The sequence below is a fragment of the Erpetoichthys calabaricus genome, chromosome 10, assembly GCF_900747795.2.
Source record: "Erpetoichthys calabaricus chromosome 10, fErpCal1.3, whole genome shotgun sequence".
Lineage (NCBI taxonomy): Eukaryota > Metazoa > Chordata > Cladistia > Polypteriformes > Polypteridae > Erpetoichthys > Erpetoichthys calabaricus.
Genome location: NC_041403.2, coordinates 114,025,519 through 114,053,135, shown reverse-complemented (window position 1 = coordinate 114,053,135; position 27,617 = coordinate 114,025,519). Strand labels below are relative to the sequence as shown.

At 39.2% G+C, this 27,617-nt stretch overlaps 1 protein-coding gene and 1 long non-coding RNA gene across 2 annotated transcripts in view; one reads left to right on the top strand and one right to left on the bottom strand.

The window, feature by feature from the left end:
- Positions 1–17,623: 17,623 nt before the first annotated feature.
- LOC127529494 (uncharacterized) lies at positions 17,624–18,326 on the top strand. Its single transcript, XR_007936156.1, has 2 exons — positions 17,624–17,767; positions 18,138–18,326. It is a non-coding gene; the product is annotated as an uncharacterized LOC127529494 (long non-coding RNA).
- A 547-nt stretch (positions 18,327–18,873) lies between these two features.
- rnf114 (ring finger protein 114) overlaps positions 18,874–27,617 on the bottom strand; it is a 31,708-nt gene continuing 22,964 nt past the window's right edge. Inside the window, exons 5-6 of the mRNA XM_028811753.2 lie at positions 23,701–23,808; positions 18,874–19,547 (exon numbers count right to left, since the gene is read on the bottom strand). Of these exons, the coding sequence (XP_028667586.1) occupies positions 19,482–19,547; positions 23,701–23,808 (174 nt within the window). The 3' untranslated portion in view covers positions 18,874–19,481. The remainder of the gene's footprint in view (positions 19,548–23,700; positions 23,809–27,617) is intronic.

The window sequence follows — 27,617 nt, the reverse complement described above, 5'->3', positions numbered from 1 at the left end:
TTTCAACAATTTTCATCGACTCTAAAAGCTCTTCAACATCTTCCAATACCGCAGCAGCATATTCTTCGTTGTTCTCATCATCAACGTGAACGAAGTCCTCCAGTTCTGATGGAGCGATAGATAAATTCTATGTTTCCAAAGCCTTCGCAACTTCGGTGTCCACATCTTCAACATTGCTATCAGCCTCCAGTTCTGGTTCTAAAGTCATTAGTTCGGACTTGACAAAAGCATTTTTGATCGAGCTTGGCAAAACAGAATCCCAGGCTTCTTTCACATAACTTGCAGCATCGAGCAGGTGTACTGGGTTCCCGAAAAGACCCCTGCAGCACATTGTCACAATCTTCGCCCCTGATCTTTCTTTTGACTTTTTGCCTCCTCGTCAAGTTCGTAAAAGTCAAGAACATCCTTGAGATACAAATATTTGTATCGCTTTTTCAGAGCTGCGATTATTCCCATGTCACAAGGCTGTTTCCAGCTTGTACAATTCGGGGGAAAGAAAACTATCCGAATATTGTCGGGTTCGAAGGCTTCAAAATGTCCCGGAGCGTTGCCCATCAGCAATAGAACGCGACGTCCTGTTCGCTTTTTCACTTCTGGAAAAAACACCTCATTGAACCACTTCCAACAGGTTTCTACATCCATCTAAGCTTTTGCTTGATTGAAATAAGGAACTGGCCAATGTTGGTCCTTAATACAAGCTGGTTCTTTGGGTTTTCTGATCAAAGCGCAAGGAATTTTGTGAGTTCCGGTTGCGTTGGTGCAAACGATCAGAGAAACTCGATCTTTCACTTTCTTTTTGCCTCTGGTGGATGAGATATCCTCGTCTCGCATAAGAAGACTATATCTCGGAAGCAATTGAAAAAACAAGCCGGTCTCGTCCATGTTGTAGACATTTTCAGGGTCATATTGCGCCATAATCGCGTAAAGGTTTTCTAAAGCAGCTAGCAATTCCGGATCGTTCTTGTTGACTTCTGCTCCTTCTCCGTGAAGGAGCATCTTCTGCAATCCACGCCGAACTCTGAATCGACTTAACCATTGCCAAGATGCCTTAAAATCTGATTCCGGAATTGACAGGCTGGAAACAATGCTTTTCGCTTTGGCAATGGCGAGGGATGGCGATACAGGAAGGCTGGCATGACGCATGCTGTCAATCCAGACTTAAAGCATGTCTTCAAGCTCCGTAAATCGTCCAACTGAAGCTCGAAAAGTCTTCTCCTTAGCCTCTTCAGTCAACAGGTCAGTTCTTGGATCGCTTCACGATTCTCCCAAATCTTTCAGATAGCGCCTTCACTAACCTTGTACTCCCGCGCTATGGCCCTCTTACTGGGAGCAGACGTTTTGCTTAGCTTCAAGATGATTTCGCAGCGTTGAGACTCATTGAGACGCTTGCCGTTTGGTTTCTTTGACATCGTAGCGAAATGCAAGCTATTTGGGAGTGACGGCTAAGTACGCGCAAGCTTCGCAGGTTCAAGTTGCGTTTGGGAGTGGCCAACCTAAAGTACGCACCTACCGGCTAAGTATGCACAATCTTTGCAGGTTCAAGTTGCGTACTTAAGCGGGAGACTACTGTAGATACTTTATTAATCCCAAGGGGAAATTCACATACTCCAGCAGCAGCATACAATATTAAATTAAAGAGTGATAAAAATGCAGGTAAAACAGACAATAACTTGTATAATGTTAACGTTTACCCCCCCGGGTGAAATTGAAGAGTCGCATAGTGTGGGGGAGGAACGGTCTCCTCAGTCTGTCAGTGGAGCAGGACATTGACAGCAGTCTGTCGCTGAAGCTGCTCCTCTGTCTGGAGATGACACTGTTTAGTGGATGCAGTGGATTCTCCATGATTGACAGGAGCCTGCTGAGCGCCTGTCGCTCTGCCATAGATGTCAAACTGTCCAGCTCCATGCCTACAATAAAGCCTGCCTTCCACACCAGTTTGTCCAGGCGTGAGGCATCCTTCTTCTTTATGCTGCCTCCCCAGCACACCACCGCGTAGAAGAGGGCGCTCGCCACAACCGTCTGATAGAACATCTGCAGCATCTTATTGCAGATGTTGAAGGACCCAAGCCTTCTAAGGAAGTATAGTCGGCTCTGTCCTCTCTTGCACAGAGCATCAGTATTGGCAGTCCAGTCCAATTTATCATCCAGCTGCACTCCCAGTTATTTATAGGTCTGCACCCTCTGCACACAGTCACCACTGATGATCACGGGGTCCAGGAGGGGCCTGGGTCTCCTAAAATCCACCACCAGCTCCTTGGTTTTGCTGGTGTTCAGGTGTAGGTGGTTTGAGTCACACCATTAAACAAAGTCCTTAATTAGGTTCCTATACTCCTACTCCTGCCCACTCCTGATGCAGCCCATGATAGCAGTGTCATCAGCAAACTTTTGCACGTGGCAGGACTCCCGAGTTGGAATTGGAGTATTGGAAGTCTGATGTATATAGTCTGAACAGGACCGGAGAAAATACAGTCCCCTGCGGTGCTCCTGTGTTGCTGACCACAATGTCAGACCTGCAGTTCCCGAGACGCACATACTGAGGTCTGTCTGTAAGATAGTCCACGATCCATGCCACCAGGTATGACTCTACTCCCATCGCTGTCAGCTTGTCCCTAAGGAACAGAGTTGGATGGTGTTGAAGATGCTAGAGAAGTCCAGAAACATAATTCTTACAGCACCACTGCCTCTGTCCAAGTGGGAGAGGGATCGGTGTAGCATGTAGATGATGGCATCCTTCGCTCCCACCTTCTCCTGGTATGTGAACTGCAGAGGGTCGAGGACATGGCAGACCTGTGGCCTCAGGTGGTGAAGCAGCAGCCGTTCCATGGTCTTCATCACGTGACGTCAGAGCGACAGGCCGGAAGTCACTCAGCTCACTAGGACATGATACCTTTGGGACTGGGGTGATGCAAGATGTTTTCCAAAGCCTCGGGACTCTCCCCTGTTCCAGGCTCAGGTTGAAGATGCGCTGTAGAGGACTCCCCAGTTCCAATGCATAGGCCTTCAGCAGTCATGGCGATACTCTATCTGGACCCACTGCTTTGCTGGCACAAAGTCTCCTCAGTTCTCTGCTTGTATTGTGTGCTTTTCTGTATTGAGGTGGGGAGCAAGGGAAAAGCATTGCCCCACGAGAAATAAACACCTGTTGCCTTGGACTTGTGTCTCTGCCCATTTGTGTCTGGGTTTAGTGCGGCTGCACGCCCCGGTATTCCACAATGTATACAGTCACACACATGCGCATGGGAGGTGGTCGTTTGTCTTAACTAAAGGTAAAACACTAGTCAGGGGTTGAAGAAGTGCAGTAATGTCTTTTCTCCCTCCTCTACATATCACCAGAAGGAAAGTCCGAGTCCCAAATCAAGTATTAACTACAATTTAACTAGTTCCAGCCCAAACTTGCTAATTCTCTGATGGTGCAAATGAGACTCCTCTTTACTGAACCCCTACAGATTCACTTTAGACAAGGGCTTAAAGCATGGAAAAGGTTCTCCCCAGTTGCTAAATAGGAGAATACAAACAAGACATTGAAGCGTGGCAGTGGATATGTAGCTCTAATCCTAATTAAAAATTTGATTGTATTTGTTAATTTCTATAATTTGATGATCATTCTTAACATTGTGTTTATAAGGTGTTTGTTCACATCAGTCCTAAAATGCTTAAACCTATTGGTGTCCTTCACAGTACTATAAAAGTTGATGATTGCCCTTGAAAAGCATTAGGCTAGATATTCAATCATTTTCATTTTCAACACATTATTGAAAACAAGAAAAACATGTAGTTGATCTTTTTCAGTCTGGATAGAAAAACATTATGGACAAACAGTTTGACTTTTTGCTTTTAATCTGCAACATTGAAAATAACAAGTTAACATTAATAAACATTGCAGTGTTTACAGCTGTCTACTATGTGTTTTTGATGAAAAGTTCTTGAAAACCAGCATTTCACTTGACAAAACACATTTCAGTGAAAGCTAAACAGGTCTTTTAAATATGGCCAATGATTTCTTTTTTCAATATTTTTTTGTCATCTGCAATCAAGTTTAACGAAAGCAGGGTTGGGGCAGAATCACTTTCGGATCCTTTCCTCTTAATTGTTGTATTATGCACAGAAAAATGAAACATTTGTAATACTATAATCACTAAATTAACTACAGCTTAAAGTAGTCACATGCTGCAGACACCGCGGTAATTTTAGGCTCGTTCAGTGAGAAGCACAGGTGGATTTCAGGTGACTGACTGAGTAAATCATTGTGTGTATTTGTGTAGCACTTTTGTTTTCTGGTTTAATATTACAGTAACATATGCGTCTAGCAGCTTTAGATAAGGATATGAGGTAAAATAGCCACTTGCGGTTGAAAATGTACTGTAATACAAGTAAAAGGAGACAGAGAATTTTATAATGAAGTAAGCCAGAAATATTCTCAAAACATACTCAAGTCTCACATCTTGCCTGAAGAAGGGGCCTGAGTTGCCTCGAAAGCTTGCATATTGTAATCTTTTTAGTTAGCCAATAAAAGGTGTCATTTTGCTTGTCTTTTCTCTACATTCATAATGGCTAACACGGTACAACACCCTAGTACTAAAAACATACTCAAGTAATTTAACAAAGTAGATATAAAATACTGCTCTTAGCTAACAGCTCCAATGAAAGATATGGATAAAAAAAATATAAAAAAAGAAAATGAGACTGCCAATTGTTACAAAAAATAGAAAAAATCAGGATATTCCCAAAAGCAATTTTAACCAGTAACAAAAATACCTGCAGTATTGATGTACACAGACCTTTCGGTGGGCAGTAGCTCAAAAGGGGAGAAGGGACACTTTACAGGACAGGGTTTGTTACATTTTAAACATGGATACAAATAAGTTCCCACTTTTATTTCTATGGGTTTAATTATATTGTAATTTTGAGTGTAACTTTAAGGCCATTATAAAATTCCTAAACTTGGTAAAAATGTGTGTCCATGATTGCTGATTACATCAGACTATCAAAAATGACACATTTTAACAAAATTGAAAGGCAAGTAAAAGAATCCCATCTAGTTACATGGACCTTAACAGCAAGAGTTCACATTACAGCAAACCAAATGAAATATTTTTTCTTGTAACCATATGAGTATTTTGGGTCAGACACTAGACTTTCAGCAAAACATTATTATAGTAGGATCTAGAACCATGAAGTACAATGTAACATTATTTTATATATGCTGTATGTATTACAATTGTTTAGTAACAATAACAAAAACTTTTTTTTTATTTATAGGCTTTGTCAGCTTTTGGGTTTTATACTAAAAATTATTAGGTTTGTCTCCTGCCTCCTGCATATTTGTACTAGAAGAAATAGACTAATATAAAGAGAATTGATCCAAATATAGCAGTAATGACATTTTCACTCATTCAAACAGAACCTTTAATATATAAAGCAAATAAAACTGTTCCAAAATCCATCCTTCAAAAATTGCCCTGTCCCCAATTGATTGTGTAAGTGTACCAATAAAGCCTAGTAAATTTAAATTTAATGTCACTTGGCAGTCTTTTGAACACAAACACATTATTTGGTCATTACATTACAGGTAATGTCTTTGTTGTGTCTTACTGTTAATACATTTATTGTTAATTTAATAAGACTGTTACACATATCTTTTAAAGATGCTTTCCTGCTTCAAGAGAGTTCTTATGTTGAAATTAAAAAAACAAAGAATGAAAAAGAACAGAATACATCCGATGGATCTCTGTGTTCTGTCTCTTCACTACAGCCTATGCCAGCTGCTTTTGACTGGGCACCAGTACACAAGTGTCCACTGTCACTCTCACACATTCACACATATCTAAAAGTCACTGCAAGTAACAGTACATATTCTTTTGAACTGTGGGAACAAACTAGAATCAAAATGAACACATTTAAATACCAAGGGATTGTGCAATCAAGGATATGTATTTACTTTAAAGAAATTCAAAAAATTACTACTCATTTTAAAACATTAGGTTCAACTCTGCAGCATAACCTGTGTTTGTTGATGACTTATCACAAGCAGAGTACAAAGTGCAAGACGTCATAAGGTAAAATGTATTTGGTAGCGTATTTGGTTCCTGATGTCATTCAAAATAGCTAATGCTGACAAACAGCAAGAAGATGCCAAACAGCCTTTTTATGATGCATCCTTAGCTGGTGCCTACCAACTTGAGATTGTTATTCTGAGAACACTTAACAAAGCCACGTAAAACAGTATCCAGCACAGCATGAACAAAATAGTTACACACCTTATTTGTCATTTCATCCTGGTTTCTAATAATAATAATAATAATAATTCTTTACATTTATATAGCGCTTTTCTCACTACTTAAAGCGCTCTCCACACAGGGAGGACCCGGGAAGCGAACCCACAATCTCCTTACTGTCACATGGCAGAAACTTCTAGTGTTTTGCAGCTCCAACACCATCATTTTCTATCTTTCAATGTTAAAGTACCGCTAAGCTGCAGTCATGGACCTAAAAAAAAGTGTCTCTCAGTCTCACGAGAACTTGGTTGCATGAATTTTACACAGAAGCAGCAGACCACTAAAGTCATTTAGAAAGTTTTTGTTTAAAAATGCATAAAGGTGACTTTCAGCGACTTCACTTATTTAATAAATCTCAAATAGTGGAGAGTGGCCGAAAACCATAAGAAGCAAACTAGAAAAAGCAGGTACAGTAATCAATTAAGTATGTGCCGCTTGAGCACAGTATTACAGCTACCATCTGCACCATGGCGTCATACAAAAAGCCACAACCAGCACACATGATGACCAAGTTGTTATTCCATGTGGCATAGTAAGTAGCCTACCTAGCTTTAACAAAGCAGGTTACATATCGTTGCCTTTTCTCTGTTTCTTACAACAAAAAGAGGGGTGCACTTGTGCTCAGGTCCTTTTGGGAGACAATGGCACTTGGGCCCAAACTTTTTCCACATTCCTGAACTACAGTGAAAGTGCATCAGACATGAAGCACAGTGAGTGACCTGTACTATTGGAAACTTGACATGGACGTGCTTCATGTGCAAATGAGAGAAAAAAGAAGGCAGCTGGACTCCGTTGAGACCAAAAAATATATTTTTTACAAGACGAACAGTCAAGTCTGAGTACAAATACCCCCGAGTTGAAGATTGGCCTCGAGTACTATAACCCAAATGGGAATATCTGTGCATAGGACCACTTTATAAGAATAATAATGCATTTTATTTATAGGGGCACTTTACATTAGCAGACTTTAAACCATAGACTCCACAGAGCAGAGCTTTTGCAATTGCTTTAAAAAAAAAAAAAAAACACGTTGAGAATTTGACCAACAGCATGTTACAGACTCGCCAAACACATGGAAGAAGGTTCTCTGATCAGTTGAGAGAGTCAAACTGAACTTTTTGACCATCATGGGGAAAACCTTGTGCGGCGCGATCCTAACACCTATCATCCCAAGAACACCATTGGTACAGTAAAGCATGGAGGTGGCAGCAGCATCATGATGTGGGGATATTTTTCATTGGCAGGACAGGAAAACTGGTCAGTTTTGAATGTAAGCCGGATGGCACTAAATACAGGGTAATTATTGAGAAAAATATGCTTCAGTCTGCTAGAGATTTGAGACTTGGGCAGAGGTTCACCTTCCTGCAGGACAATGACCCTAAACATACTGCTAAAGCTACACTGGAGTGGTTTAGTGAAACATTTACATGTCTTGAAATGGTCCAGTCAAAGCCCAGACTTCAATCCAGTTGAGAATCTGTGGTGTGACTCAAAGATTGCTATACACCAAAGGAACCCATCTAATTTGAAGGAGTTGCAGCAGTTCTACCTTGTGGAATGGGTGGAAATCCCAGTAGCTAAATGCTAATAGAGACATTCCCCAAGAGACTCGCAGATGGAATTGCAGGAAAAGGTTGCTCTACAAAGTATTGACTTTGTTGGGTGAATACCTATGCACACTTGCAATTTGTGTTTTTTGTCTTAATTATTGTTTGTGCCACAATAAAAAATAATTTACACCTTTGATTTATTGTATAAATCAAAAGATGCTAACACCCCAAAAATCCATTTTAATTTCAGGTTGTAGTACTACAAAACAGGACAAACACCGAATACCTTTGTAACGCACTGTAGGAACAAGAACCACTCACAAGAGAGAGTCAGCAATTGAACCAAAATAATAGGCAAGCATTTCTCTTAAATGTCCACCATTTTCTGTTAAACCACTGTTGAAAAGCAACTCCATCTGAAAGGCAATGTCAAGGGCAGTTTACTTACCTAGCATGTGGAAGTTCTGTTAAATGTGGAGAGATACAGTTATTGTTGGTCAAAGGTTGGCCAAATTGGCTTGGTTTATGGCTGATGGGAGGGGATACACCCTGTCACCCACAGCTAAGCAGCAGATCACATGGAGAGGTACAGATCCATTGCCATTCTCTTTGAAGAAAACGTTTCTAACACCACAGTTCTTTGTCAGTCAGTTGAAACAGGCAGTTCCTTGAGTTGGGATTAACTGAGATCCAAAACCTGGAATTTTGATTTTGTAAACAGAAAAACATTTCTGGAACAGGCTATTGAACATTTATTTAGTTTGTGCTCTCAAAGCTTTCTGTTTAGATTCTGGCAGCATATTGTCAGTTAAACAGAGTGGGTGGTAAGGGAAAATAACTATTATTTAACATGGATGGACCTACTGGAATTTTGCTAGCTGCTGCTTGCACGTCCAAAAGCCCTGCTATCATTTCATTTGCCATGAGTCTGCCAATTATTAAGAATACTGTTGTGGAAAATAAAGAGAAACTGAAAGTTTATCATGTATCAGAATGAGAATCCAAAACACACAAGCGAAATGGTAAGAGAATGGTTAAAAATGACTTCATTTACTATTTAAGTGACCAAACAAAACACTTTTGACATTGTTAATTCTATATATACACTGTGTCCAGATATATATTGTGACGGATGGCCGAGGTTCATGCCTGGCCGGGATGCCCCTTCACCACACATGCCAGGGGGACAAGGGTGGGAAGCCCAGTATCTCCCCCGGAACCCTAGATGGCAGCCTCCCTGGGTTGCAGCGGTGCCTCAAACTCCCCCAGGGCTTCATGGGGGTTGGAGTTCTGTGCAGCTCTGTGGAGTTCCGCAGGTGCCACCAGGGGGTGCTGCTGGCCCCTTTTGGGCACTGGTTTCACCTTACCTGGAAATGCAGCTGGATGTCGCCAATCAATCTCCTAAAGGAGGAGTGGTGGTAAAAGAAGAAGAGTGTGTTGACTTGTGGTGATTTACTGTACTGTGCTTGGGACTGCGTTGTAGCTGGAGGGATTACGGGGAAGATGTGCCCTCCAGCTGAAGAAAGATAAACAGTTTATTTATTTTACGAGTGCCTCCATGCGAATCTGTGTCGGGTCGGGCGCTATATAGCGTCCTTCTTACAATATATGTATACACAATATGTATTCCCCTCTGGGATTAATATAGTGTACCAAATTTTGATATTTGCTCTAATGATTGACTATTCAGCAACCTTACAACTTGTGGGTAGAAACTCTCCCTAACTCTACTATTGTGAGTGCCAATGGCCCTGTACTGTTTCGCAGGAGGTAGAAGTAAAACAAATGGCTATGCAGGCAGGATGGCTGAGGTCTTTACCTGTTTTGTCTGCCTTTCTAAGGTAATCCTGAACAAAAAGGAACCAAGCTGAATGGCATTAACATTCTCTGCCTTTACAGCCCTTTTGTGATGGTGCAGGTCCTGCTCCATGCTCCCACCACTCTTCTGGGAGCCTCTCAACACAACACCGTCTGTAATGTAACCAGATGAGCTGGTCTGATGTTGACAAATCAAACTGAGCAAGGGGATGGTGGAAAAGTGCAACAGTGCTTTTATTAAAACAAAAACCAAACAAATCAGTGTCCAACTAAAGTGTAGTGAATCAAAGTTCCATTAATAGATAAATCCATAAAAAAGCTAAAAATTCAAATGTTTAAAATAAGGCTAAAACACAAGAATGATCTGCAGCAGTCATTGGGGCCACACTAGCCAAACACAGCTCCTTCCAGTCTCTCCAGCTCACCCAAGGAGTGCTTAGCTGAAGAGACTTCAGCAGTTACGGTCTCACTCTCACTACCGACCCCCGTCTTGGCTGCTTTCGCCGGCATCTGCCAGATTGCTCGGGGTCGGTTGTCCTCCCGTCTTCCTTCTCACACACATAATCGTCACTCAGATCCCTTGGGAGGACTCGATCAAACTCGCTCCTACACATTGCACAGTGGGCACAATCCGTCCTTTGAGCGCCGATCCTTCGCTCCACATGGGACCCCTGACCACACTGACCTCACTCTTTTTGCTGGCTGGCTCGTCCACTCTCTTTCACTTCCCACAATGCTACACTCTTGCTCTCCAAGCTTTTCTTCTCTTTCGTTCTGTTTTTCCATTGTTCCTCCCCTTCACCTGTGCCAGTCCGTATTTATACGGCTCTGTGGGTGCAGCAGCTCAATCACGCACCGCAGGAAGCCAATTAAGCAATTGAGAACGATCGAATCCTTATGTGCAGGTGCAACTCACCCAAATACCTCATCAACTCCCTGTGGCTACACGATCACACCCACGTAGACTGGCACGGCCAAAATGGATTATTTAAAAACTGGCCTTTCATTCACAGCTGCGGACCTGCTATACTACATTCCTAGTCCCTTAAGCCATCAGTTGCATGGGAGGGCTCCGCACCACTTCCAACCCAGTGCAACTGGCAACCCAGGTTCGCAGCTTGGCCCTGACCTGCGCTAAAACCAATAAAAGCACCAAAACCAACCCCACATTAAAATCAACCCAAGCCCCCCCTTGTTAAAACAGGACATAAAAGAATAGGAACTTTAAAAGACAATAAAAGCAATCAAAAAGCAATTTTGTTGACTCAGGCGCCGCCGCGAGTGGCAGCCTTTCCAGCAGCTCCGTGTATGACTTTATCTTTTTACCTTTTTTCTGTATTTTTCTCTATTTCACTGTCAACTCCTACCACTTTCTTTTATGTGGACTAGTTCCCTGGACACTTTTTACACTTTTTTACTACTCTTTACTACTTGGAAATGGATTTTTGTGAATTTCCCCTTGGGATTAATAAAGTATCTATCTATCTATCTCAATCAATAAATAAATGTCCATAAAAAAGTTTAGTCTCTAAAATGTCCTCCTCCGGCTTGGGTCTGTGGGTTCTTTTTTTCAATGTCTGACACCAATCCTGGTTGCTGCTCTGTTTTGATGACATTGAAGATGGGATTTATTGTCCCAGCATCACTATGTTAGCAGGTAGACCACTTCTCTGTAAGCTGTCTCGTCATTGTTGGTGATCAGGCTGATGATAGTGGTGTCTTTGGCAAATTCAGTGAAGTTGCAGCTGTGTCTGGTCATGCAGTCAGAGATGAACAAGGAGTACAGAATGGGGCTCAGAACACTACAGTATAGAGGATTTAATGTTGCCAATCCACATATGGTGGGGTCTATTTGCCTTTTCCAAAATAGATATTTAAATATAGAGATCTTATTTAGTTTTGATTTGGATCAGAGGTTTCCTGATTTTCCTCTTCTCCATTTTTGTTAACATTTTGAGACTTATTATTTTGGAGCCTTATCCCCATTTTGGGCCTTTTGTAGGCTTTGTAGTAAACGTGTTGAGATTGGGATCACGCTGTGTGGGTTGAGGCCTATCCCAGTGGTTCAGACCAGAATTAAAAAAAGAAATGCCCATTTTTTGTTGGATTTTTGGAGACCTGCTCTGCCTTTGTTATTTCATGTGGAAGATTCTGGTAGACTGGTGTCATGTTCAGTATTGGTGCCTGCCTTGTAACTGATATGACCCTGTGTAATCAGAATATAAGCTTAATATGTCACTGTGCTCTGTACAAATATTTATAAATCTACTTTACTTTCTACTCGCATGCACAGCTAATACATCATTTAGAACTGCTAGGCAAGCATTAGAAGACAAGACAGGGACAACTGCGAAATGGGAGTTGTATACTATTTTTGTGTGTCAAAGTCCAACGCAGCAACGAAAACAGCAGACTCTATACATCGGCCCCCACTCCCAAACTGAGTTCTTGTCATGGCTTCCTTTGTCTGTTATGTAGTGTAAACCGTCCTTAAAGAAAGCTATTTCTCCTATGTGATTTCTTACCACTCTCTCTTTAAAATATCTGATACTTCTTGTATTTTGTTGGTGGAACCCGAAGTGATGGGGCCATCCTAATGTTACTGCTGCTGGGATCTCCGTCCAGGTGTATTTAGAGTCAGAGACAGAATCTCAACAGCAGATTGAGGATTTGTACTGGAGTTTAAAGCGAGTATTCTTATCACTTGTTTTTCTGATTTCTCACTTTTTTCTGTTTATTGGATTTGTCTTTGATGTTTGTGTATTTGGATTTGTTTGCTTTGAATCATCCATCCATTATCCAACCCGCTACAGTGCATCTAGAAAGTATTCACAGCGCATCACTTTTTCCACATTTTGTTATGTTACAGCCTTATTCCAAAATGGATTAAATTCATTTTTTTCCTCAGAATTCTGCACACAACACCCCATAATGACAATGTGAAAAAAGTTTACTTGAGGTTTTTGCAAATTTATTAAAAATAAAAAAACTGAGAAATCTCATGTACATAAGTATTCACAGCCTTTGCTCAATACTTTTGTCGATGCACCTTTGGTAGCAATTACAGCCTCAAGTCTTTTGAAGATGATGCCACAAGCTTGGCACACCTATCCTTGGCCAGTTTCGCCCATTCCTCTTTGCAGCACCTCTCAAGCTCCATCAGGTTGGATGGGAAGCGTCGGTGGACAGCCATTTTAAGATCTCTCCTGAGATGTTCAATCGGATTTGATATCTTGGCTGTGTGCTTAGGGTAGTTGTCCTACTGAAAGATGAACCGTTGCCCCAGTCTGAGGTCAAGAGCGCTCTGGAGCAGGTTTTCATCCAGGATGTCTCTGTACATTGCTGCAGTCATCTTTCCCTTTATCCTGACTAGTCTCCCAGTTCCTGCCGCTGAGAAACACCCTCACAGCATGATGCTGCCACTACCATGCTTCACTGTAGGGATGGTGTCAGGTTCCCCCCAAATGTGATGCCTGGCATTCACATCAAAGAGTTCACTCTTTGTCTCATCAGACCAGAGAATTTTCTTTCTCATGGTCTGAGAGTCCTTCAGGTGCCTTTTGGCAAACTCCAGGCGGGCTGCCATGTGCCTTTTACTAAGGAGTGGCTTCCTTCTGGCCACTCTACCATACAGGCCGGATTGGTGGATTGCTGCAGAGATGGTTGTCCTTCTGGAAGGTTCTCCTCTCTCCACAGAGGACCTCTGGAGCTCTGCCAGAGTGACCATCGGGTTCTTGGTCATCTCCCTGACTAAGGCCCTTCTCCCCCAATCGCTCAGTTTACATGGCCGGCCAGCTCTAGGAAGAGTTCTGGTAGTTTCGAACTTCTTCCACTTACGGATGATGGAGGCCACCACTGCGCTCATTGGGACCTTCAAAGCAGCAGAAATTTTTCTGTAACCTTCCCCAGATTTGTGCCTCGAGACAATCCTGTCTCGGAGGTCTGCAGACAATTCCTTTGACTTCATGCTTGGTTTGTGCTCTGACATGAACTGTCAACTGTGGGACCTTATATAGACAGGTGTGTGCCTTTCCAAATCATGTCCAACCAACTGAATTTACCACAGGTGGACTCCAATTAAGCTGCAGAAACATCTCAAGGATGATCGGGGAAACAGGATGCACCTGAGCTCAATTTCGAGCTTCATGGCAAAGGCTGTGAATACTTATGTACATGTGCTTTCTCAATATTTTTATTTTTAATAAATCTGCAAAAACCTCAAGTAAACTTTTTTCACGTTGTCATTATGGGGTGTTGTGTGTAGAATTCTGAGGAAAAAAATGAATTTAATTCATTTTGGAATAAGGCTGTAACATAACAAAATGTGGAAAAAGTGATGCGCTGTGAATACTTTCCGGATGCACTGTATATCCTAACTACAGAGTCACGGGGGTCTGCTGGAGCCAATCCCAGCCAACACAGGGCACAAGGCAGAAACAAACCCCGGGCAGGGTGCCAGCCCACCACAGGACACACACACACGAAGCACACACTATGGACAATTTAGGATCGCCAATCCACCTAACCTGCATGTCTTTGGACCGTGGGAGGAAACCGGAGTACCCGGAGTAAACCCACGCAGACAAGGGGAGCAGATGCAAACTCCACGCCTCCAGGGAGGACCCAGGAAGCGAACCCGGGTCTCCTAACTGCGAGGCAGCAGCGCTACCCACTGTGCCACCGTGCTTTGAATCACTTTGAGGCAAATCCTTTTCCACTTATTTTTCCATCTTTGTTAATAAAACCTTCTTTTATAAAGATTCCTTGTTTTGGATTGTCTCTACAAACCAGACGATTATGATTTTCTCAATTTTTTAAGACAATATAATATATTTTGGGACTTTAAGTGTATTTTTTAATGTTTCAAAGCAGTTCCCCATTTTGGCCTTGTGTAGGGTGTTTGGGGTGAACATTAGCTGGGCTGGTCAGTGAGGGTGTTGGGCTGTGTTGGTTTGTGACATTGTGGTTACAAGAATAACTTATTCTTCACTAATACTGTCCAATGTTGCATTACTGTTTGATGCTGTATTCAATGTCTGGAAGTGCAGACATTGTCATTCTACTGTCACTTGTCTGTGGTAGGAAGTAAAGTAAAAATGACTTTGTACCATGTATATATGCATGCCATTTAAAGTTAAAAATGATTTCCAAACACAATCATCTGATTCTCAATATTACATTCTCAACTTCAGGCTACATTTTGTACCTCAAAAAACTCCAAAAAAATGTAAATTAATCAACATCACGAGTAAAGTTGATAAATGATGGAATATATTTTACAGCTATGATAGTATAGCTACTAGACAACTAAAAAAGTGTGAAAAATTACATAACTGAATTTACAGCATACTTTTCATTTTTCTTTTTCAAATTAATGCCAGTCATACTATAATGACTACCATATCATGGCTAGAAATTAGCAACAATACAAGCAGGACATTCTCATGGTATGAGCCATGATAAAGTGAACAACTCACTTTTTCACACTAAACTTGCATGCCAAGGGCTGTGGGGAAAAGGAATCAAAATAGGTATTGATGGCCAAGGTAGAAAGTTGATCTGCTCAGAATATCAATCCATAAAAGCACATAAGCACACATCTACCAAGGTCTTTAGTAATCATCAATTGCCCTCACAACCTGTGTACTTAAAGGCAAAATCTGCCAAGGAAAGCTAAACAGAGTAATACTGTGTGGCGGATAGCTGGGGCTCGTGCCCGGCTGGGATGCCTGGAGGGTGGAAGGACCGGGAGAGGGACAATACCTCCCCCAGGACACAAAAGGGCAGCCACCAGGTTGTTATGGAGCCATGGACTGCAGCACTTCCACCACACCAGGAAGTGTTGCCGGAACAGGAACCAAGTACCCCCCGAGTGCCCATGCAGCACCAGGAAGTGGTGCAGGAAAATCATCACGGAGCACCTTGAACACGCCCTGGTGCATTATAAAAGGGGCTGCCTCACTGCATTTGGGGAGCTGGAGTCGGAAGGTAGCAGAGCTTCCAGGAGAGGAGAGGAAGCAAAGGAAAAGAAAACAGAGAAAGAAAAGGAAGGAAAAGGACTGAGCTATTTGTGGTGATTTGTGCACTGTGTGCTGCAAGAAACAAAGAAGAAAATAAAAAGCATGAGTTTTGTTGCCTCTTGTGTCTGTGTCGGGTTGGGTGGCTGGCACGCCCCTGGAATTGTCACAACTGCCTCTTTTATTTTAGTTTGGTCTGCAGTAAAATTGTATTTTGTTCAGTGTTTGTTCAAGCCTTGCACCCAGTGTTGCCAAAACCACCTCTGGCCTTCATCAGCCTTATGCAGGACTACTTACTTTAGTGATTAGTTACAATGGATGGATGGATGGATGGTATTGTTGAATTAAGACAAGGTTGACTCTTAATTCACACTTCTTTAACCCAGTGGAATATACCCTGTGATTTATTTATCCACATGGCTGAGTAATAGCCCTAAACTCACTTGAAAAGACCACAAGAAGAAGATCCATTACTATCATGTCTAGATTTCCCTACTAATAATAATAATTCATTACATAAGATATCATTATTGGGAATTGTCGCTCTTTCTGTCTTTTATTTTTTGTTGAACATTTCTTAGATAATGCTAGCCAGGTGCAATAAAAGCTTGTTTTTAATTTTTTGTTCAGAGTATCAATTCACAAGCTGTAATGATGTAGCTAATTAGTGACAGCTTAGTTTCTGTTTTCTCTCCCCTTTTCAAATGTATGTTTTAAATATTTCAGGAAAGCTGAAATGAAGACTAACTACTTGAAAGGAAGAAACATACATTTCTTTTTATCAATAAAAACTGTTTATTAGTCCTTATTATCATTACTGTTAACAAAATAATATGAAAAATTTATTCTCATTTGCAAACTATGGGAGTTTAAACACAAATGAAATCCTTATTATTAACATTTTGCCGCAGAAATGTTAAAGAAATATGGCCTTATCCAATAACAGTAGGGTGATATCGGCAACTGTAGTTGGAAGCAAGTGGATTTTAATTGTTGCACCACAATTTCTGACAGAGTAAGCACCAGGATTAAACTTGTTGGACTTTTTTTCCCCATTATTTATATAATAGAAAACTCTCAAAGTCAACCTTATCCTGCCATTGAACAGCATTAAAATATATTCATATTGTCCCACACTCCTGCCTAAACTATTCAAAAACTGTATAAACAACATATTTCAAAGAATTCGGCAAAGTCTTAAAAACTAAATACAAGACAAAAAACAAACTTTAGGACTAAATTCTTTACAAACACAGTAATATTTTCAAAATGCACTCATGTTATCCATTTAATCAAAGTCTGGGAGTAAAGATTTAGGAATAAAATCAGTAAAGTATTAAGTGACTGTCATAATACGATTTAAAAAAAGGAAGCAAGGAATTTAAAACTGCATAGGCCTTAAGAAGGTTAGGGTGGCTGCCCTTTGCCAAACATTCAAAGAGTAATCCGTTTATCTTACAAAAATAAAATTCTGTTTACTGGAGTGGTGAAATGTCCTTTGTGATGCCATGATTTTCTCACATAGATGGTGAAGTTAAACTGTTTCATCATAGACGATATTTTTCACAGATTCCAGAAAGAAAAAATCCAACACCGTGAGAGCTTTATTTCATAGCAGGAAGGTTGTTCAATGGTCTGATTTACAAACTGATCATTTGTAGTGTGCCGATAGCATAGCACGTTATGTGAAAATGACCTTTCAAAGTAAAACACTGTGACAGTGGAAAAGGCCAGATCTGAAAAGGGTGTGAGTTTCCACATATTCCAGTACAAACATCATTGTTAACACCTCTCCAATACAAAGCACTGAAATCACGTTATTCTCTTTATATTACACACACACCCTGTACAAGTGTGTGTATGTATATACACACACGCCATACACATACATATATAGTGGTCTATGCTTCTTCATAATGTACCATTTTTTGCATTTGTGTAGTACATCCAATTTTCTAGATAACAAATATACAAATTGTGTTAGCAAAATTCCTTTCTAATGTTAAACAACCACTGCACAACGTATTCAGTATGGACTGTTCTGAGAGTATGGTGCAATGGCACAAGTATTATAATTGTACAAAACCAATTAAGCATTCAGTCAAAGGTTAAGGTCCATCCATCCATCCATTTTCCAACCCGCTGAATCCAAACACAGGGTCACGGGGGTCTGCTGGAGCCAATCCCAGTCAACACAGGGCACAAGGCAGGAACCAATCCCAGGCAGGGTGCCAACCCACCGTAGGACACACACAAACACCCACACACCAAGCACACACTAGGGCCAATTTAGAATCGCCAATCCACCTAACCTGCATGTCTATGGACTGTGGGAGGAAACCGGAGCGCCAGAAGGAAACCCACGCAGACAAGGGGAGCAGATGCAAACTCCACGCAGGGAGGACCCGGGAAGCAAACCTGGGTCTCCTAACTGCGAGGCAGCAGCGCTACCACTGCGCCACCGTACCGCCCCAAAGGTTAAAGTGTTCATTCTAATATTTAACATAAATTCAATTAATCTATTTTCCAACCTTCTTAATCCAATCTCAGATTTGCAGGCTAATTAACTTCTGGAATTAAAATAATTTCTGATTAGCCCAGAATTAAATGTATGATATTGCATGACAGGCAACAACCTGCATATATCACAAATTCTGTACTGGGATGTGTTTAAAACAAAGTGAATGGAAGTGAGTAACAGCTGTTTAGGTTAAACAATTAACATATTTAAAATCAAAAGGATAATCTCACTTTTGTGCTAATGGTGGAGCCCAGTCAAAAATAAAATAAATAATAAAAAGAAAACATTCATTTCACATGTTTCTTTCGATAATGAAATAGTGATATAGATCAAAAGGATAATCTCACTTTTGTGCTAATGGTGGAGCCCAGTCAAAAATAAAATAAATAATAAAAAGAAAACATTCATTTCACATGTTTCTTTCGATAATGAAATAGTGATATAGAAAAGGTAATCCGACATGTTTCAAATTAAATACTACAATTTACTTGCATTAAACTGTTGCCTCTATCTATCTGTCTATCAACTTCTTTTTTTAACAGAATAGGAAATGCAGATTGAAAGGGTGCATTAGTGATTTACTCTAGCTTGTTTCCAGCTGAAATGGTTTTCTTTGCCTTCATTTGCATGATCTTATTAATGAGGTTGCTTCCTTATTTTTATTATATATTTCAACAATTTAAGACTTCTCCTGCTTTTTACATCGTACATCTTTATTAGGATTTCATTTGCAATCATTTAGAAGGCACTAAATGCTTCCTTGTTAAAAACATAGTAAACGTTTAAATAACTCTACAAAACAAATTCTCATTGCTTTTGGAATTTAAGGCTTCCAAAAATGGGATTCAAGACTAATACAGTATATTTCACTGTAAACTGCACAGTTGCTCAACAGACTGAACTAAACTCAACAGGCTTCTATTGCACACCCTGATACAGATCACATTTCTTACATGTTAATATATGATATTAAGTTAACCCGTTAATATATGTTCCAAAACTTAAAGCAATACAATACAATATATCATCCCAAGGGATACTCTAAAATAAGGGTGTGTTCTCTAAGGTTTTGGTCTCCCAATGTGTCTTCTAGAGACAACACAATACAAAGATAACAAAAAAGCAAACGGAACAATACACTCAACTTATAAATGGCTGACCCGTCCACACTTCAACCAGGAAAAATGGGAATACATTAGTTATTTCAGTGCAGGACAATGCTATCGGGTGAACATGAAATCTACACCTTTAACAGCGTGGCTTGAACTCTGATGCACTGCATCTAGACTCCAGATGTAAACTAATTGTCTAAAAGAGAACGTTGTAGAGCTTCTTGCATCATGGCATTCTCATCTGCATCAAAATCCTAAAAACAAAAAAAGAAAAAAGGCACAAACATAAAACATACTAAAACAGCTTTTTAAAACATGAAAAAATGTTAAAGAATATAAACCTTGCATAATATGAAGTGGCTCAGATACTGTAGCTCTCTTACAAGGATGGTTGCAGGATGTTACCTTAGGTACAAATCATCTTAATCTCACATTTTGGCAATAGGAGTATAAAATATGTGGAAAACAGTATTTAAATTGGCACTTCAAAATAAATAATTACAAAATTAATAAAAAAGACCAAACATTATGTAATTACAAAATTAATAAAAAAGACCAAACATTATGTAAGAGTGGAAATGTCCATGAAGAAACTAAACTTTCAACTAACATCAAACTATCTAAAATTTATTCTGAATAAATAATACATATTCTTGAAAGTCAAGCAGCAGTACTAAAAATAATGTTAAACTAACGTGAACCCATCAGGAACTTCTCACCACAACAACCTCTTCAGCATCACAATACATGTGGGTCGAGTTTTGCCCAACAACATCAAAAATAGGGTTAGAGCAAGCAAGTGAAAAAGTATTTAGTACTGGTTGTGCCACTTAGGAACTGATTCAACAGGTGAAATAAAATTACAAATAAACTTGCAACAAAAAAGTTTGAAAATGCAAACAAGAAACAAAAACTACCAGTGCCACCTTACACGAGTTTGATCGATAACAACATATATTTGGCTTGTTACTGTGTGATCCTATGACTCTCTCTAGGATGGAGTCTTGTTTGCTGTAGTGTGTTGCTTATGCACTCTGTTGTATTTGTTATGAACCAAAAATAATGGGGGCTTTATTTGTATTGTAACCAAACATCACTTCCCTGTGACAATCTGGTATCCCTAAATCTGTTCTGATGCTGTTCCTACTTTGGGGTTGAGTTACTTACACATTGTAATTTTCACAGGCACTGGTAGATGAAGTGCAAATATCAAGAGTCCTATCTGCAGCATGATTATTATTAGCTGAATTTGATTAATTAACTTAATATTATAATTACAATTCAAATTCTGAAACTTTTCTGTACAGTTTCAGATAATAAGGTTTAAAAATAACATTTTAGTTTTAAGTAGACAAATTTAGCCTTGAAATTGCACCTTTTAGCATTTTAGGATAATGATTATCTACGATCACAATCAAGATAACATTAATCTGAGTAAATAATTATTCAGCAATAACCATCAAGCTGATCAGGTCTATTTTTCCTGGATTCTGTTTTCCATACACTGTTAAGCAGTGCTATATGCCACACACAGTGTTTCAGCAACACATGAAAACTGAATTTAATATTTTAACAAAGGTGCCTGCAGCAAGTTATTTAATAGATTTAACATATAAGCAACACATTTATTCATTTGGCAGTGTGGAGTAAGACCAAATGTAACAAATGAGGGTCTTACAGATTTGATAAAATATCAGTATGTTAATGAGAAATACTGTACAGTTCACTGAAGTACAAGCATACGGAACAGGGGAGATTACACTATGTAAAATAAAGACTAGATGGATGATTGATGAATGGTTGAATAAAAGTGAGGTTGGGCACATAACGTGTTCAAGGACAGAATGTTCAGTACAGTCCTGTTTTATCTATCGCGCTGCACTTTGCTACATAAATGTGTCACAAAGCTGTGATAATGAACATATATCATATATAGTAATATAGATAGATAGATAGATAGATATATAGTACATTATGCTCCTAAAGTATGGCACATTAAGATTTAACCATACCCAGCCACAGTATATGTACAGTATGTATTCAAATCAGTCGCTTCAAAGGCAAACATACATTAATAGTTATAAATACAATGTACCTATTGAATATAAGTCATGTTATCTTATTGTGGACACAGGTGCTATGTACAAGCTGAAGCACACATATCACCTTGTAATAGTTAACAGAGTGTAATTTCCCAAGATCTCAATCTTATTTCTTCTTGCTTCATCATGAGCCACAATGAGCGAGTCCCTATTCATTTAACAGAGCAAAATTAAGGGTGGAGTGGGTCACACTCCTTCTTAAAGTTATAGAAGAAAGAAGCTGCAGTAATGCAAACATTTAATTTTTAGATTGCTTTCTTTCACTTACTAAATCAAGTTAGTTTTTCACTAATTCTATCCACATACCAATAAGACTATTTCAGATTGTGTCTAAATCTTTCATGAGCTACAATGTAGTAAAATTAATCGTCCTCCTTAAAATTTTCTTAAAACCAAACATTCATGTTCTGTTGGAACCTCTAAATGCAAGTAGCAGAGAACTAAAAGAGGTAGTCTGTGCAGAATATGGGAACAGAGGTGGTGCACAAAATGCTGGAATGATGAACAGAAGTTAGTTAATCAACTGCTTCTGAGTAACTACATCAGTTAATAGCATTCAACAAATCAGAAGTGATGTAATTAACTGAACTGTTTGCCCAAATATGTATATTTAAGTTCACAAAAAGGGAGTCTGTTGTCATATTCAGTTTTGTTATCATATATTTATGAACATTTCTCAGGGCTGCCCAAAGATTTTTACAATACCTCCTACATTTCTGACAAAATTACTGGGAAATATCTGCAAAATATTCTGTGGTTTACTTGAAATATCCTACTTTATGTACGATATTCAAATGTGTGTGTGTACATTGGGTTACACAAAGTCAAACTTTAAATCACAATAATGTATGAAAATTTTGTCAGGTGTCAGCACTGGGTTTAAAACATGATCTATCACTTTTAAGTAGACACAAAATGCACTCGATGGAATGCCAAAAATTAAATAATATGTGTTCATAACACTAGTAAGGATTTTTCTTCAGCAGTGAAAGTTATGGCCAGTGTTTTTTCAGATGCAGATGGGGTGGGTTTGGTAGGTCTTAGTGAAACTGTTAACTCAGGGATGTGCCAACTATTTAAAAAAAAAATTGCAGAAGCATTAAAGGAAGTTCACACTCACTACAATTATTTGCCCACACAACTTTGCACAGCCACATAAGCATTTGAAAACAAAGGAAGCAATCACGACTTACACAAAAATTCAATGAAAAGGTACCTAAACTAAAATATACCACATTTTACTTTGGAAGATACAGCTAAATAGTTTGAAAATTAAAGCCATGGGGGATTTTTCAAGCTTGAATAGCCTGTCCATGCTTCAAATGTGACTGGTATATCTGAAAATAAAAGAACTTTGTTGACTGTGTTGTAGATATGTGTTGTTGATGTGCCTATAGTGGGCACATCATTGCATCAACTGGCATATTTAAAAATAAAAACACTTGACTATAATGAACTTTACTGCATTATATGAAAGGAAAGACATGATACACATAAGTGACACATAATGGCATCAACTATATTTCTTTTAATAGCTCTTTTTTTAAAAAAAGTAGCATCCTGATAACATCAAAATCAAGATTAAACACCAAAAGACGTACTGGCAGGTTTGAAGTTTAACATTTCATTAGACTGACATGAATTATTGCAATGTTTGTAGAGAACAGACTGTTACACTAAGCAACCCAGTAAAGTTTTTTTTTCTTGCTACACTCTATATTACAAGTTTTGCAACAATACATTGGGGGTTTTCAACTTTGGACATTGGGGATTAGCAGCAGTGGACCAAGGTCAGAAAATAGTACAGGACAGGGTGGAAGTCCATCCTAGTTGCCCAGTCTCACACTCATTCACACACACACACACACACACACACACACACACACACACACACACACAAAGGACCAGTTTGGAATCACCTGTTAACATATTATGAACAGGTCTGAGAATGTTGCTAGAAAACCAAGAGAAAAACTCACACAGATATGGAAGATTGTGGAAACTACACATGGACAATGATCAGCAAGGGATAGATAGACCAATAGAGGATACTGGATTAATGATGTGGCAGAACTACTCACTTGCTGCCAAAATGGTAAATTTCTTGATAAACTATCCATAACAAACAAATGTGAAACAAATGTAAAAATAGTTTTTAGTATGATAGCATCATTAAAGTTATACTAAAATGATACCACTGGAAAATAGTCTTTTTGCACTGTCTACAACTCCAGTTTAGTGGCAAAAATGGGATATTATAATTGAATAATAAAAGAAAAAAATTGTAATAAATAAAACAGATTACCACAAAAGTATCATAGGAGAAAGTGTGTCGCATTTTCAAGTGCTGGAAGAAGTTTGTACTTCTATAGTTAGGATCTCCCCATGGCATTGAAGCACAGATTGGGCAGACCTAAAAAAAAACAAAACAAAAAAAAAAAAAACAATAATAAAAGTAAAACAAAGCACCTTTTTTTACAGGATGTACATTAGATCTATATTACTACTAATACGATTGTATAATGTTTAAAATATATATTACTTAGAAAGGAAAGCTAGGTCTATAATGAAACATTCAAGCAAGTGTTCAGGAATCAGGTGAATGCCTACACAAAACATTATATATAATACTATGGTACATACTAGGTAAGGTCCTCTTTTAACAGATTTGAAAAGTACACATTTTTGATAAAATAACAGAATAAAAAAAATAAAATAAAATGAATTTAACCAAAATTCTCATTAGTGGGAGTTGGTCTCGTCCGTTACGGGAGATGGATGTCTGAAGCGGTGTTATTGTTTCTCTTATTTCTTATTATACTGAGGTATCCTGTATTTACCCAACCTGAGGAGTTTCTATTACATTATATGCAAGCATATATAAACATGAGCAACAAGAAAGGGGCTCAAAAAGAAACAGAAAAGAAACCTAAAGTTACATCCAAGCTTAGAAAGGCATCAAATCCAAATTCAAGGTACGGCCTTTCAGAGACTGACCAGGAACAGACAGGCGAAAGCACAGACTTCCCAGGACCCCGCTCTGCTGCATCGTCTCCACTCGAGAGCAAAAATGGGAGCGAATGTGCAAGTGATGGAGGCCACGATAGCCTGTTGATTCCAGAAGATCACTTGAAACTGGAAGTGGCCTTGTAGTCCGTGCTTTCATCTACTCCTCGCGAGCCGGGAGCATTGGCTGTAATAGGGCTGCCACTTCACCTGTGGAGCACAAAGGCCAAAACGTTCTGTCCGAACTAAAGGTAATGATCGCTACAATGGCCACGGCCACTGCTCGTGACATAAATGAATTCAAGAAAGATATAAATAAATAAATGGTATGCTCAAGACAAACGAGAAGCTGGGCTGGAGCTGCAGGAGCTGCGGCAGGATAATAAAAACTTGGAGAAACATGTATATAATCGCTTTGGGGCAGCCTTTAAAGGTATGCTGGAAAAAACTGAGGAACACATTCAGGAAAATTCGTTTAAGTTTGAGGAAAAACTGAGAGCACTTGGCGATCAGCTGGAAGACATTAAGCAATCATTCACGACTCGAATTGAAACAGCCAAACATTTGGGGCATCCACCACTGATGGAACAGCAACAGCTGCAAATTCCGAATGCAAAAAACTCGGAGACAGACTTGCTGCTCTGGAAGATGGATACAGAAGGAATAATATTAGAATCGAAGGTCTACCTGAGAATCGTGAAAGTCCAAACCCAGTGAAATTCATAGCTGAACTATTCTCAAAAATAACTGGAAAGGACTTTAAATCAGACACCGAGATAGCAGCAGCTTATCACATACGGGGATCAAATACCTCTAAACCTTGGACTTTTGTTGTGCGCTTCGAGAAATTACAATCTAAATTTAATGTAATGTCACTTCTCAGACAGAAACAAGAGATTATATTTGAAAGTAACCACATTCGTATCTTCCCTGATTTCTCACCCTCAACAGCTGCTAAACGAGCCGCTTTTCACAACATTAAACAGCTCTTACTGAAAGCCAAGATCAGATATAGCCTCTTGTATCCTGCCAAACTGAAAGTGGACATTGAAGGCAAGCATTATATCTTTACCACTATGGAGGAAGCAGAAAAAGAACTAAGAAAACTGAACATGACACTCGCAATACGATCGTGAGTCGCACCCTGTCATGGCATGGCAAAGAAGATGTTACCGGCTTTCTGATCTGCTTGCAATGATACTAGTATTGTAATTATACATCCTTTTCCCTTCTCTGCCACTTTCTGTTTTTGTTTTAATTACAATTATACGCGTATATGTATGTGTGGAAGAAATTAAATTAGTACCTTTTTTTTTTTATTAAAGGAGACTGTTTAACATCATACCTTTGGTTTATTGTTATTGTTATTATTGTATTAGGGCTTACTGTACTTACCCAGGGCCACTTTTCAACACCATTTCCTGGGTTTACTATCTTACTATTTCAAGACTGTTAAAGACTATATTTAATGCTTATAGTATTTGCTCTGTCTCTAGGTTTGTCAGAGGACTGGGACTTTGTGAAGTGTGGTCCAGCCTTGGGTTTGGGGGTTATGGGCAGGACTCGGGGGGGAAGAGAAAGACAGCAAGCTATATCTAATCTGGCCTTTTAATCCTTATAATGATAAGTGCCAATGTAACAATAGGCTTCATGGCAATAACTCCTGGAAATTAAGGTCAAAGCTGTCTCACTTTCAGTTAAGACTACATGTTATGTTTCCATGACATGATAGTTAACTTTGTGAGCTGGAATGTTAAAGGCCTGAATCACGAATTAAAGAGAAAGAAAGTATTCTGTCATCTAACATGTCAAAACGCTAAAATAGTATTTTCACAGGAGACCCACTTATTAAGTAAGGATCAGTTCCGGTTGCAAAAAGACTGGACTGGCCAAATATTCCATTCTAGCTTTACAAAGAAAACAAGAGGTGTGGGAATTCTTATACACAGAACAGTCTCATTTGTAGTATCAGATGCAATATCTGATCCTGAAGGGAGATATGTGATTGTCATGGGTTTATGCACCCAATGTGGATAATAGGGAATTCATGCAAATTGTATTTGCATCCATTCTCAATGTGAACACTCATAAAATTATAATGGCTGGGGACCGTGTGTTTTAAATCCACTCCTGTCACAGGGGTGATGACATCTAACACTGCAAAGACAATTACACAGTTTGTAACTGATCACAACCTATCAGACCTCTGGAGATTTCTAAACCCAAACTCAAGAGCATATTCCTTCTACTCACCAGTGCATCATTACTACTCAAGAATTGATTATTTCTTTGTAGATAACAATTTCTTGCCTACGATGCTATTGTTATTTCCGACCATGCTCCTTTGATCTTGGAGCTAAAATCATTTTGCCCCACATACTCATCTCGCAGATGGTGTCTTAACCCACTTTAATTAGCAGACGAGAACTGTACAGAACTTATATCCAAACAAATCAGCTTTTTTCTAGAGACAAATACAAATAAACCCTCAGAGGTCTCTGTAAGAACACTCTGGGAAACCCTGAAGGCCTTCTTAATAGGACAGATTTTCTCATATCTTTCCCACAGAAATAAATTGGAAACCAAAAAGATATCAGAGCTAATCAACAAAATTACTAGAATAGACCAAGAACATGTCAGGTATCCAAGTGAGGCTCTTCACAGGAAAAGGCAGGCTCTGCATTCAGAACTCAAACTCTTGACAACTAAAGAAACAGAACAACTCATTTTTAAATCAAGACATCATTACTATGAACATGGAGAGAAAGCTAATAAGATCTTAGATGCAATCCCAGCATTCTCAACACAGAGATAAAATCATTTAACATAAAAATATAATGCACACATTTTTAGAGACTACGATAAATCCTTATATCCTACTGAGTTTAAAGAAGACACAATCGAATGCATTTCTGGATGCATTACAGATACGACAAATACCGTAGATACTCTCAGTGCAGAGGAATTGGATAAACCTCTGGCACTAACAGAATTACTAGATGCTATAAAGTCACTTCAGAGCAGGCCCCGATGGCTAATGTGCCGAATTTTCCAAGAAATTCTCCACTCAGGTAGCTGCCCTCTTAGTAGCAACATTTACAGAAGCTAGAGACAATAAAATTCTACCTCAAACTTTTTGCCAAGCATTAATCACCGTCTTTCCTAAACAAAATAAGGACTTAATACAATGTGCATCATACAGACCAATTTCACTTC